At 38.3% G+C, this 16474-nt stretch overlaps 2 protein-coding genes across 3 annotated transcripts in view; one reads left to right on the forward strand and one right to left on the reverse strand.

The window, feature by feature from the left end:
* LOC128695435 (uncharacterized) overlaps positions 1–4809 on the forward strand; it is a 173258-nt gene extending 168449 nt beyond the window's left edge. Inside the window, exon 11 of the mRNA XM_070084848.1 lies at positions 3682–4809. Within this exon, the coding sequence (XP_069940949.1) occupies positions 3682–4765 (1084 nt within the window). The 3' untranslated portion in view covers positions 4766–4809. The remainder of the gene's footprint in view (positions 1–3681) is intronic.
* Positions 4810–6209: 1400 nt separating this feature from the next.
* LOC128698674 (MAM and LDL-receptor class A domain-containing protein 1) overlaps positions 6210–16474 on the reverse strand; it is a 696795-nt gene continuing 686530 nt past the window's right edge. For both annotated transcript variants that reach the window (XM_070084847.1, XM_070084846.1), the window contains exons 97-98: positions 10467–10667; positions 6210–7720 (exon numbers count right to left, since the gene is read on the reverse strand). In XM_070084847.1, the coding sequence (XP_069940948.1) occupies positions 7546–7720; positions 10467–10667 (376 nt within the window). In that variant the 3' untranslated portion in view covers positions 6210–7545. The remainder of the gene's footprint in view (positions 7721–10466; positions 10668–16474) is intronic.

Consider the following 16474-nt stretch of genomic DNA (forward strand, 5'->3'; position numbering starts at 1 on the left):
AACAGTTAATATCCAGGTGCCTGTATACTACTATGCAAGAACAGCACATGTCCACACGCACTTGCTGCATATGTTGCCTTGTGCATAGATTTAATCTAGCAACTTACACTTTCGAAGCAAATGCTCTTAATATTCATTGATTATATCCTACAGTGTATGTTTTTTATGCTGTAGAACTGTTGCCTTGAATTCTGCAGGATCTAATCACTGTATTTTTGGTAGTTTTCATTATTGCCTTCAGAATCAATGTCACATTTTTGCAAAAACTGGTCCATGGCATTTTTCTTATTTACATTAGACCCTGGTTTTCGGCCGTAATCTGTTCCAGAATGTTGGCTGAAATCCAAAATGACTGAAAACAGAAGTAATATTTCCCATGAGAAATAACGTAAATACAATTAATCAATTCCAGACACCCAAAAATATTAAAAAAAAAAAAAAAAAAAACTATAATTTTACATACAGAAAACAATGAGAAAGAAATATAAAGCACTAACCTTAATGATAAATGAACATTACACACCTTTAGTGAAGACTTGTTGGCATATTGAAGAAGGGAGCTGGGGAGAGGGAGTTGGGAATCCCCCTCCATAAGGACTTCAGGTATCAGAACCCTCTTTAGGGTTACTTCCCATCTTTATCATTTACTGCCACAGTACATTCATTACTTTGAAATATGTGTAGTCTTAATATAGGGGAGTGGTGAGTAGTATTTATTTGTAGAAAGTCAGGTGTAGGCAGTGGTAGATGTAGGTACACATATGTAGCCCCCCTTGGCTACACTACACAGCCATATTGTTGCATCGACATACCATGTTTACCGAGTTTAATAATTTCTGACAACTACCTTTAGATGCCATCATAAACAAAGGGAGAAGTAATGATTAATTCATGCCGAGAATTGTAAATAAACATGTATGAAGGGCAGTGACTGGGCCAGGCGCCAGATTCACAGTTTTCTTTAAAGCTGAATCAGACAAAATGTAATGTTTACTCTCCCCCTGAATCTCCACTCGATAGCATGTAAACATTGCGTGTTTATATGCTATATGCTATGTAACTTGTTTCTTATATAATTTTGAAGAAAATATCATAGATGGAGTAATGAAACTTTCTATTAACGTACAATAAGAGACTTAATGTGCCCAAGAGTGATTATTATTACATATTAGTATTATAACTGTGGTGTTAAGACTAGGGGGACACTCTTAGTGAACGAGTAACAAAGGCATGCTTATGTGCTATGTAACGTGTTTCTTCTATAATTTTGAAGAATATATCATAGATTTATTAATGAAAATGTCTATATTAACCTAAAATAAGTCATTTAATGTGCCTAAGAGTGAGCCACAAACGTATGAGCGGCCCAGGTGAACGTGCCTGGTACCAACAGTTTCCGAGCAGATGCATGAAATCCAGGGGAAAATTTCGCCGAAAAAAGTGCTAGATTTCCGAATTTGCAGAGTTCCACACTGGCCAAAAAACCAGGGGTCCACTGTATTTAGTTATTTTCACTTGTAAGCCTCTCGTATTTTCCCGTATACCTGTTTATACTATAAGTAGGTCACATCTTGTACCACTTACACCCTTATACAGCAGAACCTCGACTTGTGAGTGCCCCAACATACGAGTTTTTTGAGATACGAGCCGTCGTTTGGTAAATTTTTCACTCTGAGTTAAAAGCCAAAATCCGAGGTATGAACGAGCTTCCCTCACAACCCACAACCTGCACACATCGCTTGTGTTTATGATTTCATGCTTTAATTCCATGAACATCATCCTCTTTTTCTTCTCAGCACTGTCCTTTACACTTACTTTCTTAGGACCCTGGTTAGAAAACAGAAATTTGGTAAAATTATTACACAAAATGCAAGCAAAACATGAGAGAAATGCTTCCACGGCGAGGTAAACAGTGCACTGCTCCAACTAGTGGCAGTGTTCTGAAGCTTCTCATTATTATTATTATTATTATTATTATTATTATTAATTTAGGGAACTGGAGCACAGATCCAATTCCCTAGATCAAGAGCCCCTTGCCAGTATCAAGGTTCCTTGATGCTGGTGAGGGGCTCTTGATCTAGGGAATTGGATCTGTGCTCCAGTTCCATAAATTAATAATAATAATAATAATAATAATAATAATGAGGTTCAAAACGCCGCCACTATGTGGCGCAGTGCACTGTTTACCTTACCATGGTAGCATTTCTCTTGTGTTTTGCTTGCATTTTGTGCAGTTATTTTGCCAAATTTTTTCCTAACCATGGGTCCTAAGAAAGTAAGTGCAAAGGACAATGCTGAGAAGAAAAAAGGATGATGATCATGGAATTAAAGCATGAAATCATAGATAAACACTCCATTTTCAGAAGGGGAAGAATGGGAAGATATGGTCAGTGCGGAAGTGGGAGGTGCCACTACCACTTGCCATATTATGGCCTATTTTATTCATTCTTGAGTATATTTCTTGTTTCTATGTTATTTATATTCTTTGTCATATTAGATCAGTTGTGAGAGATAAATAAGCTGTAGAGTTGATATTAGCATTATATTGAAGTATTTTGTCCTGCCTCCCAATAGCAGGAATTCCGCTGGAACGGATTAATGGCATTTCAATTAATTTAAATGAGGAAAATTGATTTGATATACAAGCAAATTGAGTTACGAGCTAGGTCACAGAATGGAATAAACTCATAAGTCAAGGTTCCACTGTACTTGTAATACTTTCTCTTCCTTTAAGTATCTGGAATATGCTAAATATTGTATTATCACTCATGCTGTACTAGATAATTTCTAGATGCATTATTATCTAAGTTATTGTTTTTAAAAACTTTCCTCACTTTTGGATTATTTTTTTAAACCGGCCATATCCCACCAAGGCAGAGTGACCTAAAAAGCAAAACTAAAGTTTCTATCTTTAAATTTAGTTATGTATACAGGAGAAGGGGTTACTAGCCACTTGCTCCTGACATCTTAGTTGCCTCTTATGACATGCATAGCTTACAGAGGAAGAATTCTGTTCCACTTTCCCATGGAGATATGAGGAAATAAAGAACAAGAACTATTAAGAAAATAGAAGAAAACCCAGATGGGTAAGGATATATATATATGCATGTGTAGTGTGACTTAAGTGGAAGCAGTAGTAGCAAGATATACCTGTTATTCTCCATGTTTGAGACAAAAAATGAGATACCAGCAATTCTACCATCATGTTAAATAATTACAGGTTTCTGACTTTTGGATATACTGTCTGTATTTGTTTACTACTGTCACATGGCACGAAGCTAACATTATAACTTATACTGTATCATAGTCATCTGAAAGTGGGTTATCTTTGGTAGCACATTCTTAGATTTCAACATGAATCTGACACAAATTAGACTATTGTGTGTACCCATATAAAGTAGTAAGATATCACTACAATGGAGCATATACATATTCTAATGTTTATTCATCAGAGAGCTATAATTGACTGATGAAAATAGGAAGCGCATCTCTCGCGCCCAGCAGACAGAGGATCAAACCTCCACATACTGCACTGAATAATCCAAATCAGTTTAGTGCTTAATGCGAATTAAACAAACAAAACCAAAAAATATTTTTGTGTAGAAAGTGATGTTAAAAATTATAACAGTAATGTTGATTATAAAAAAAAAAAAAAGGTAAAAATCTGTTTTTCTTTTACAGACCTGATCTTGGTGCAGATGTTGCATGGATGGAATCTTCTGTGCCAACTCCTCCCCCACCACCATTTTTATCCTCACCATTACTGTCTTCCCATATCTCCCAACAGTATCCCCATAAACCCATTCTTTCTTCACCCCTTTCTTTGTCACATACATTACTACTCCATTCTCCAATTATGTCTCTGACTCCATTGCACCCCTCAGTAACGTTGCCATCCTCAAATTCTTCCCCACTTGTGCCATCACAGGCACAGTCTTCATGGCCACTACCATCACCACCTGCTACACCCACACCACCACCACCACCACCTCTTCCCGAGACAAGAGAATCCAAATGGCCAAAATTTATCTCTGCCTCTTTATCTGAATCTCCTAAACATAATGTCATAGATTCAAAAAAGATAATGCATACCTCTGCTCAGAACAGCACTGAGGTTTCAGACAGGACAACTATAAATTCTGTAATCCCTCAGGTTTCAGTATCTGATGCAGGAAGCCCTGAAATCCATGAGTCATTGCAGCCAAGTACTATACGTTCCATATCAACGGCATCAGCAATACTTAATGTTGGGAAGCTACACATTCCAGAGAGAGAGAGAATTCCTATTGATCAGAATGCACATGACACATTAGTTGGATATAGAGCCCCTTGTATCAACCCCACACATTGCTCTCACTGTCCATACTTCACAAAACAGGTTAGTAGGTGTCATTATCACAGATCGTGTGGTCTTGTACGTAGCAATAGTTTACCTAAACACCATACCAGTTCAGTCCAAATTAGACAAGAGGATATACCTGTTGGTCACCCATGGTCATTCACCCCAAAGCTGATGCGAAGTGGGTCATGTATTGGAGAATATGTTAATGGTCAAGGAAGGGAAAGTCCAGAGGATGTTGTATGTTTTCCATGTGTATCTTCTTCACCAAGAACTATTAAGAAAACAACTCCCATGACACTTCATCAGCATGGCAGGATAGGCTGGCCATCATCTCCCTGGTGCCCCCACATGATGCATCACTGTACTTCTCATGGTCATTTCTGTCATGGAAATCATGCCATCATATGCTCATCATTTTCTTAAATAATCAATAAATTAAGGGAGATAATATCTTGATTATGTAATCCTTTCGTATTTTTGTAATTTCAAGTGTAATAATTGTAGGCTATTTATCCTATATATTCTCCCATCTCCAGTATCATTCATACTGGAAGAAAAATTCTCTTATGAATTAAGGCATTGCTGACTACAGGCAAGTTGCATGAATGAGAAATTGGAATGGGGTGACCAGTCAAGTTCCAGTGTAGAAAAGCTCCTCAGATGAGGTTCCTTGATGCTGGTGAGGGGCCCTTAATCCAAGGAATTGGGCCTCCCTCCCCTTCCTTAGATTGAACCTGAATGCCTCCTATTTCCCTAGGTGCTATATGACCCCTGTGGGTTTAGCACTTCTCCATGGTGTTTAATAATAATGTATAGATTACCACTTTTCACATCTGCATGCACTACGTTTCGTGTGTTCCCTATTAATTTTTTGTATCTATTTCTCCCTTTTGTGGATGCTCTACTCATTCCCACCTTGTGCTCTGACATGACCAGCCTTCTCAGCAGCACAAGTGGGCACTTCCACCCCCATGTGCCATGGATGTCTTGTTTCATGGGATACCTAGCTTTGTTGACATCCTCCCCTTGCCTCCCACCATCCTATTGCCAGTTGTCATGTGGATGATTTCTCTAGTGTGTTATTACTACATGCCATGTCAGGATATTAGTCATGGCATCAAAGAGGCAATCTAGTGTAGGGAAAGGAGTTTAAGCATTAAACTGTGCCTTTAGTAAAGGAAATAAGAGGCAATAGATATGCTTAAAGGAGGTGCATGTGTTGTTGATACAGCCATGGCCTGTGGAGCGAATGAATAAACAATTCATTCAATTCCAGACAATGAGCAGAAGGTAAGAGCTTATGTGATGATTAACCCAAACTGTGATACATTGAAAAATGGGAAAGCAATCAATACAGCTAAATAAAACTGAAAAAAATTATTGACTTTTTGCATTTTTGTGCATATAGCTCTTGTTTTTCTGGAACATATCTTGCACGCAAGGTGATTGTCTACTGTATTCTACAAGTCGATTTTCTGCCTTAACGGTCTAAGTGGAGAAATAAATCAATGGGGTTTACCAGTGACAGAAACGGGCAACAAAAAAATGAGGATGATGCCAGGAAACCTCGGAATGATTTGGTCATTAATGCTGTGGTCCATTTTAATGCATTCAGGTATGAAGTCCCACATGGAAGGGAAAAAGGAATAACAGCAGTATCTATATTATTATTATTATAATCAAGGGAGAAGCGCTAAACCCGGTGGATTATACAGCGCCTGGGGAGGATGTGGAAGGCATTCAGGCTTAATTCGGGGAACTGGAGCACAGATTCAATTCCCTAAATCAAGAGCCCCTCACCAACATCAAGGAACCTTCCTTGAGGGGACAGTATCTATAAATTTTCATAAGAGTAGGTTAGGCATAATTTCTCTGGTGTTCAATATATTTATTGTTGAAAAAATTTCAACATATCCTGAGGCTTGTGGAGAGTGTAGGACAGGCAGTGAATATTTACAAAATGGATGTAGCAAATCAAATATGTAAACTGAACATATTGGACAGTCAGGTGAGGTAAAGGGCTGGGAAGGAAAAAAAAAAAAAAAAAAAAAAAAAGTTGGAGGGGAAAAAAGTTGTTAAATCTCAGAGGAAAAAGTAATGTTCAGGGTGGTGAATTTTCTGCTGATGAGTATTACAGTTAATGACTAATACATCTAATTTACTTTATTTATACACTATTACTAGTTCACAGTTTTACTGAAACAATATGAAAACCGAAGAAATACTACAAGATTGAATAAGAGTTTCTTGTGGAAGGTGAATATACCCTCCATGGAATGTTTGGACCACATTCAGTGCAGCAGTATACATCTTCATTATTACATATTTGTTTTAAGATGGACTATTTTTATATTGCATTCTTAGTGTATTAAATGAATAGTTTCCCTCAATGCTGTGTAGCTTAGAAATTTGAAATTATGAAATGTTACATTGTTCCCATATAAATTAAAATTATTGAACTGTCTTAAATGTAGAGCTGTTGAAATTTTAAAAGCATTTCCAAAAGAATGTTGATGCAAGAATGGTCAGTCCTATGCTATTCTTTCTGGTACTGAAAATACACGAGACTCGCTCGCTCACTCACACATGCACACACGAAAAAAAAAAATGTAACTGCCGCCAGTAGAATGGCATTAGCAGAACCAGTGTCACTTATATTCTACAAAGATTGTCCTTTGAGTCAAAGTTCAGATAGTTCAAATTGAAAGTGGTTATTTTAAAAAATGTCAATTTCTGTCACTGTTCTTTCAAAATGTGAAGAGGATAATTTCAAAATCTGTTTTAACTGTTAAAGACATTAAGCACATTTTGATATTAATGCTTGTCAAAAGAGTTACTATTTCTAGAGTACAAAACATTCCAAAACCTTATACCGAAGATGACTGTATTCTGGGTCATGGTGTAGTATGCTATTAGTTGATTTTGCATCATTGGGCTGTTCTCGACTAAATCATAGAGTACACTGAATGAGGTTATAGGATGTGATTTTTTATGCACACTTGTTAGTTTTGATAGTTCTATACTTCTGCCCTTAATATAACTACAGAAGTTTATTTTAGAGAAAGTGTCCTATAAAAATAGCCCATCTAAGACTACTAGTCACCGTTATTTCCTAGAATTTGGATAGGTGCAAATACTTCAAAAATGCATTAATGAGATGTTCATTATATCATCACTACCAATAATATCTATACATTTATGACCTACAAATCTGATACAGGTTTGTTAGAGGTTGATTTAGACACTCCTTCAGCAGTATTAGATTCACTGAGGTCCTCCAATGGGTATTCATCTTCAGCAGGCTGTGGCATGTCCAACCCAAAGTAGGGCTGATGGCGAGGATCATCCCAGTTGCTTTCCTCTCTCAGTGGTGGGTACCTGGCGGTTTAAATGACCCTGAAGTCTGATGTTTGAGATACTTTGCAAATGAGAAGACTGGATCTTTTAGTGTCACAATTATTATATTCACAAGAAAACTAAATCAGAAGAAATCATACTATGCATAGGGAACAGGAGGTAATCAAGTTTAGTCCAAGGAAGGAGGGAAGGAAGGGAAAGTATCCCCTATATACATGTCGTGCCAAATAGGTAAAACTGGTCACTTAGCAAGAACTCGTTTAAAAGTAAGTCCTTTCTAAAATTTTCTCTTGGACGTTTAAAGATATATTTTTTCATTTATGTTAATATAAAAATTAATAATTTTGTACTAAAAGAACCTTAGAAAACTTACTTAACCTTATTATAACAAGTGCAATTTAATTTAGCCTAATCCAACTAAATATATTTTAGATAAGTTTACAATAATTTAATAAACAAAAACAATGAAATATATTTTTGTTAGGTTCAAAATGATTTTGGGGAAATTATTGCACACACAGTTTCGCTTGCTTTATTCAGCAAGAAGAGTGTTGCTGTTTAAGCTAAAATCACAAGTTTTACCTCTTTGGGGGAGAGAGACAGACAGAGACAAAAATACACACAAAAGGGGAGACTACACAGGCATGAGGAACTTCCTGAAAGATATTCAGTGGGAAAGAGAATTGGCAGGAAAACCAGTAAAAGAAATGGACTATGTGACAACAAAATGCAAGGAGGCAGAGGAGAGGTTTGTTCCCCAGGGAAACAGGAATAATGGGAAGACCAGAATGAGTCCTTGGTTCACTCAAAAGTATAGGGAGGCAAAATCTAAGTGCACTAGAGAAAGGAGAAAGTACAGAAAACAAAGGACCCAGGAAAATAAAGAGCTTAGCCGAAGAGCCAGTAACAAATATGCACAGATAAGAAGGGAGACTCAGCGACAATATGAAAATGACATAGCACTGAAAGTCAAGTCTGACCTGAAGCTGTTGTATAGCCACATCAGGAGGACCAGGTAATCAGGCTGAGGAAGGGAGGTGGGGAGTTCACAAGAAATGACTGAGAAGTATGTGAGGAGCTCAACATGAGATTTAAAGAAGTATTTACAGTGGAGACAGGAAGGACTCCAGAAAGTTAGAATAGGGAGGTACACCAACAAGTGCTGGATAAAATGCACACAACCGAGGAGGAGGTGAAGAAGCTGCTATGTGAACTTGGTACCTCAAAGGTGGTGGATCCGGACAACATTTCTCTGTGGGTCCATAGGGAGGGAGCAGAGATGATGTGTGTGCCACTAACAAAAATCTTCAACACATCCACTGAAAGTGGGCAACTACTTGAGGTATGGCAAATGTAGTCCCAATTTTTAAGAAAGGAGACAGATACGAGACATTAAACTACAGACCTGTGTCACTGACGTGTATGGTATGCAAAGTCATGGAGAAGATTATCAGGAGGAGAGTGGTGGAGCACCTAGAAAGACACAAGCTTATAAATGACAACAGCATGGTTTCAGAGAATGAAAATCCTGTGTCACAAACCTGCTGCAGCTTTATGAGAAGAGAAAGTGCAAAGGTTTGCAACATGACTAGTCCCAGAGCTAAGGCGATTGTCCTGCTTAGAAAGACTAAGGGAAACCAACCTAACGACACTGGAGGACAGGAGGGTTAGGGGAGACATAACATAAAATACTGCAAGGAATTGACATGGTGGACAAAGACATGATGTTCCAGAGATGGGACACAAAACAAGGGATCACAACTGGAAGCTGAAGACTCAGATGAATCAGAGATGTTAGGAAGTATTTCTTTAGTCACAGAATTATCAGGAAGTGGAATAATCTGGCAAGTGGTGTAGTGGAGGCAGGAACCATACATAGTTTTAAGATGAGGTATGATAAAGCTCATGGAGCAGGGAGAGAGAGGACCTAGTAGCGATCAATGAAGAGGTGGGGCCAGGAACTGAGTCTCGACCCCTGCAACCACAAATAGGTAAGTACGTACACACAGACACACACGCACACAAAAAAAAAAAAAAAAAAAATGCTGGACACAATGAAATGTCACACAAAAAACTTACTAGGCACCAGTGTCTTTTCCTCATGACAATTTGAGCAACAAAATAGTTTCACTTAGACAAAATTTAATAAAACAGTTGTAGTTTAAGTATTAAACTTGCAATATCCAATATGCTTACACAGCATCAGCCTCATCTATACACTAAACTTGGCAAGTTACTTAAAAATACATGCATGTAACTTATGAGAAATGTATCCTATCAAATATTTTGTAAGTTGTATATGTCTGTTTTTTATAGTGCATTTGTCAGTATTACCTAAACCTTATGAGACAAGTCATACATAAATCTCCTTCAAAGAGGCTAATATTGAATTTGCATGGACAGTCGGCTTTCTCATAAAGCTCCTCTATATAGCCAACGCTCTAAGTTTGAACCAACAAACTCAGACAAGAGACAAAAGCGAGTGTACCCAGTCATGTGTCTGGGTACATTCTGCCCTGCAGTGCTGTATGATCCTCATGGATTTAGCAATTAGTTTTAATTTTAATAATTCTCTATATAGTGTGGCTTTTGTAAATGTGACTAACAGTTCTTCCATGACTGAATAGCAAATACTATGAAGACCTTTCCATGCATTATTCACTTTTGAATATACCATTTTTAATCCCATTTATAAAGCTGCACTATACAGAGGAGCTTTATAAGGGAGCTAACTATATGTCTAATAAGATACCTGAGGAATACTTACTGTCTCTTTTTTATAAAATAATAGGCAATTACTGACAGTAGAATGATGAAGACGAGGACTCCGAGGATGATGCCAACAATAGCACCTGCGCTGAGCCCACCACCACTACTAGGGAAGGGTGGGGAAGTGGTGGTTGGTGGTATGGTGGTAGTCAGTGGAACTAATAACTCACACCGGTTTCCCTTGTACTTGTCAGTGCACCTAAATGGTAATATTGTTTATTTGAAAAACACTACATATAAAACTTTAGTTCTATTGCTTGGTTACATTATAAAACTTCAGTTCTATTGCTTGGTTACATATTAAAAAGTAACTATTTATGAAGACATTTTCAAGCGCTTTATGGAGATTGACAAGTTGATAAGTGAGACACTTGTGCAACATTTGGATATCTTTATTCCAGAATAAAGATGTACAAATGTCTGATTTATGATCTCTGAAATTATATCTTCATGAAGGAAAGAGTAGAGAATGAACACTAAAGAATATTCTGATCTTATATTCATTTTTCAAATGATTTATACAAATTAAAAATGCTACAGCACATTTTCTTTATCAGTCGCTAAAAGATTTTTGAGGTACAGTAGATATTTTTAACACACTGGCTATCTCTTACCAAGGTAGAGATGGCAAAAAAAAAAAAAAAAAAAAAAAAAAAAAAAAAAAAAGTCAGCTGGTTGCTGTCTTGACAGAAACATGTAGACATCATAATTCAAATAATCCTCTAAACTGCAACATCCATACCCCTCCTTCAGAGTGCAGACACTGTACTTCCCACCCCCCTGCACTGTATGACCCTTGTAGGTTTAGCACCTCTCTTTGATAATAATAATAATAATAATAATATAATTATTTCTACAAGTACAGGTACAAGGTATACAGGCCTAACCGACATCAATGACATGTACTACTGTATAGAAAGCTGCTTGTTATGCAGAACATTTTGGGCAAATTAGGTCAGTTTTGTCCCAGGATGTGACCCACACCAACCTATTAACACCCAGGTACCTGGCTCACACACCAACAGCATGTTGAGCCATAAAAATAACTTTTTCACTTGGAGCTAACACACTTGCATATGCCTCCTTAACCCTTGCACTGTCCATTGCGTAAAATTATGACAATGAGGCCAGGGTCCATCACGTAGTTTTATGTTGTGAGCTCAGCTCACTCAGATGACCTGTGAGTGGTAAATTTTGGCCTAGATATGAGAGAAGGGTCTGGTTGATGAGTGTGCACCATATAAAAAAAAATCCTGCCCCATGTGGTGCATGATGGGAAAAACAAAACTGACTGTGTGTATGGTTAAAAGTGACTGTGGTGTTTTCTCGGATGGTTTTTATGGTTTTATTGACTGTTTCTTGATATCATTTGATAGAATGGAAGACATTACTGAAATAGAGATTATTTTGATTGGTTTCGGGACTGAAAATAGCTTGAAATTGAGTTCAAAGCAGCAAAAAATATTAGATTTTTGTTGATATTTCAGAGGAGAGGTAAGGCCCCCCTCTATAACCCCCAGTCCATTTTATGAGTTTTTAATAGGTATGATTCAATTACTGGGATGCTGTAAACCATGAACACTTTCCTGGTTATATATTATTACGGGATCAGAGGACATTCTCTTGATCACCTGAAATCTTATCTTAGCAATAGACACTAGTCTGTATACACAAATGGCATTACCTCCACTACACAACCTGTTCTTGTTGAAGTCCCACAGGGTAGTGTCCTTGGCCCACTGCTCTTTTTAATTTACATCCATCAATGACCTCCCCAATGCATCTCAAGTCCTTAAATCAGTTCTATTTGCAGATGACACTACTTATGTCTTCTCTCACCCAAAGCCAGCTATGCTTTGAGATACTAAATGATTAGCTACTAAAAATATCTACTTCTATGACGACCAACAAACTCACTCTCAATATAGACAAAACCTACTTCATGCTGTCTGGAAACAGCTTCAAATATCAAGCTAAACACTGATAATTGGTTTCTCCATTTCAAGACACACTGAGGGCAAATTTCTAGGTCTTCACCTTGACTGCTGTCTTAAATTTCAGACCCACATACAGCACATATCCAAGAAAGTCTCCAAAACGGCAGGCATCCTTTCTAAGATACAGCACTATGTACCCCAAATGGCAATTTTTGCTCTTTACCATGCTCTTATCTACCTTAACCTCACCTATGGTATGTGTGTATGGGGTCAGAACATTATACTCCAACATAAACCCTCCTTTCATATTTGTCCTTGATAACTACAACAGAACACACAGCCATAACACAAGGTACAAAACACTTTGACATCCCTCATGTCCATCTTACCCTATGCAAAAATGCTATGCACATAAAGGGCCTGAAGATCTGGAATTCATTGCCAAACATACAAAAGGGTTCCTGCCTGCAAATCAATTTAAGGCACCTCATATTTTATCACCTACCAGCAACTCAAAAATCCCAAAGAATTTACAACTGCTCAATTAAGCAAACATTATTTCAAACTTAAAATTGTTTCAATTGCATTACTGTAAATTGTAACACTGTTATTTTTTATATAGTCCACCTCAGCTATATATTTAATTACTGCGAACCATTAGCTACCTCACTGTTGTAATAAGGAAAACAATGTATAATTAAAATTTACCACTTTTTATATATAGTATTAAGTAGTCTGCCTGAAATGCCCCAGCATGCTAGTGGCTTTCTTTGTACCCATCAACACACTTTATATGCACTCACACATTGTAACCTATGCAAAGAAATAAAATTGTTTGTTTGAGGAACAGAGTAAATCATCTATTTTTGTGTGAATAAGAATGCAAAATGGAAAGCAACTGTAATATAGGAGAGGCCTGGGGACATGACTAATGAAGAAAGGAAATGTTTTAATGTCAAGAATGTCTACATTGTTTATTATGAACTGTATTTTTAAACTAGCATATTTTAAATTTTGTGTAAAATTTGCCAAATTACTGAATACTAATCACCTAATAGGGTAGTTGAAATAGTTAAATGGGCAGTTTCTTGTGCTCAATCAATATAGAGGAAAGCATACTAGCAAAATAGCTAAGAATTTGGTCGAATGGAACAAAGAAATTGGCCTAAAATAGGACTGAAAGTGGGTGAAATCATCAGTGCATAAATTGTGCTGAAACTGATAACTTTGTGCCAGCGTAATTCCATAAGTTTTCCATCAAATTTCATACTTGGTGTTATTACCTTCAGAAAAAGATTTTCCATCATTTCAGAGGAGAATTTTTTGGACACTGAAAGTTTCATTTCAGGGGTCTGGACAACGTTAAAGTCCCTACCACTTAAAACCTCTTTCACACCCAGGCTCTAACCCTTCCTGGGACAACTACCCCCTTCTTCCATTCACTATGCAAATAGATACCTCGTTGGTCATCCTATTCTGCTTTAGTCTCTCCAAATGCCTAAACCACCTCAACCCTATGAAATATATCTTTCATATTCCCATCACATTGTCTTCTAATTTCTACACCTGGAGTTTACCTGGAGAGAGTTTCGGGGGTCAACGCCCCCACGGCCCGGTCTGTCACCAGGCCTCCTGGTGGATCAGAGCCTGATCAACCAGGCTGTTACTGCTGGCTGCATGCAAACCAACGTACGAACCACAGCCCGGCTGGTCAGGAACTGACTTTAGGTGCTTGTCCAGTGCCAGCTTGAAGACTGCCAGGGGTCTGTTGGTAATCCCCCTTATGTATGCTGGGAGGCAGTTGAACAGTCTCGGGCCCCTGACACTAATTGTATGGTCTCTTAACGTGCTAGTGACACCCCTGCTTTTCATTGGGGGGATGTTGCATCGTCTGCCAAGTCTTTTGCTTTCGTAGTGAGTGATTTTCGTGTGCAAGTTCGGTACTAGTCCCTCTAGGATTTTCCAGGTGTATATAATCATGTATCTCTCCCGCCTGCGTTCCAGGGAATACAGGTTCAGGAACCTCAAGCAGTCCCAGTAATTGAGGTGTTTTATCTCCGTTATGTGCGCCGTGAAGGTTCTCTGTACATTTTCTAGGTCAGCAATTTCACCTGACTTGAAAGGTGCTGTTAGTGTGCAGCAATATTCCAGCCTAGATAGAACAAGTGACCTGAAGAGTGTCATCATGGGCTTGGCCTCCCTAGTTTTGAAGGTTCTCATTATCCATCCTGTCATTTTTCTAGAAGATGTGATTGATACAATGTTATGGTCCTTGAAGGTGAGATCCTCCGACATGATCACTCCCAGGTCTTTGACGTTGGTGTTACGCTCTATTTTGTGGCCAGAATTTGTTTTGTACTCTGCTGAAGATTTAATTTCCTCGTGTTTACCATATCTGAGTAATTGAAATTTCTCATCGTTGAACTTCATATTGTTTTCTGCAGCCCACTGAAAGAATTGGTTGATGTCCGCCTGTAGCCTTGCAGTGTCTGCAATGGAAGACACTGTCATGCAGATTCAGGTGTCATCTGCAAAGGAAGACACGGTGCTGTGGCTGACATCCTTGTCTATGTCAGATATGAGGATGAGGAACAAGATGGGAGCGAGTACTGTGCCTTGTGGAACAGAGCTTTTCACTGTGGCTGCCTCGGACTTTACTCTGTTGACTACTACTCTCTGTGTTCTGTTAGTGAGGAAATTATAGATCCATCGACCGACTTTTCCTGTTATTCCTTTAGCACGCATTTTGTGCGCTATTACGCCATGGTCAAACTTGTCGAAGGCTTTGGCAAAGTCTGTATATATTACATCTGCATTCTTTTTGTCTTCTAGTGCATCAAGCACCTTGTCGTAGTGATCCAATAGTTGAGACAGACAGGAGCAACCTGTTCTAAACCCATGTTGCCCTGGGTTGTGTAACTGATGTGTTTCTAGATAGGTGGTGATCTTGCTTCTTAGGACCCTTTCAAAGATTTTTATGATATGGGATGTTAGTGCTCTCGGTCTGTAGTTCTTTGCTGTTGCTTTACTGCCCCCTTTGTGGAGTGGGGCTATGTCTGTTGTTTTTAGTAACTGTGGGACGACCCCCGTGTCCATGCTTCCTCTCCATAGGATGGTAAAGGCTCGTGATAGGGGCTTCTTGCAGTTCTTGATGAACACGGAGTTCCATGAGTCTGGCCCTGGGGCAGAGTGCATGGGCATGTCATTTATCGCCTGTTAGAAGTCATTTGGCGTCAGGATAACATTGGATAGACTTGTGTTAACCAAATTCTGTGACTCTCTCATAAAAAATTCATTTTGATCTTCGACTCTCAGTCTGGTTAGCGGCTTGCTAAAAACTGAGTCATATTGGGACTTGAGTAGCTCACTCATTTCCTTGCTGTCATCTGTGTAGGACCCATCTTGTTTAAGTAGGGGCCCAATACTGGACGCTGTTCTCGACTTTGATTTGGCATAGGAGAAGAAATACTTTGGATTTCTTTCGATTTCATTTATGGCTTTTAGTTCTTCCTGCAATTCCTGACTCCTATAAGATTCCTTTAGCTTAAGTTCGATGTTTGTTATTTCTCTGACCAGTGTCTCCCTACGTATTTCAGATATACGTATTGACCTCTTTTAGCCGCTCTGTTATTCTTTTCCGTCGCCTGTAAAGGGAGCGCCTGTCTCTTTCTATTTTACATCTACTCCTCCTTTTTCTTAGAGGAATAAGCCTTGTGCATATATCGAGTGCCACCGAGTTGATCTGTTCTAGGCATAAGTTGGGGTCTGTGTTGCTTAGTATATCTTCCCAGCTTATATCGGTTAGGACTTGGTTTACTTGGTCCCACTTTATGTTTTTGTTATTGAAGTTGAATTTGGTGAATGCTCCCTCGTGACTAATTTCATTATGTCGGTCTGGAGCTCCACGCATATATGTCTGAACCTCAATTTTGTTGTGATCTGAGTATATTGTTTTTGATATGGTGACATTTCTTATCAGATCATCATTGTTAGTGAAGATGAGGTCTAGTGTATTCTCCAGTCTAGTAGGCTCTATTATTTGCTGGTTTAAATTGAATTTTGTGCAGAG

This window comes from Cherax quadricarinatus, chromosome 14, assembly GCF_038502225.1.
Source record: "Cherax quadricarinatus isolate ZL_2023a chromosome 14, ASM3850222v1, whole genome shotgun sequence".
Classification (NCBI taxonomy): Eukaryota; Metazoa; Arthropoda; class Malacostraca; order Decapoda; family Parastacidae; genus Cherax; species Cherax quadricarinatus.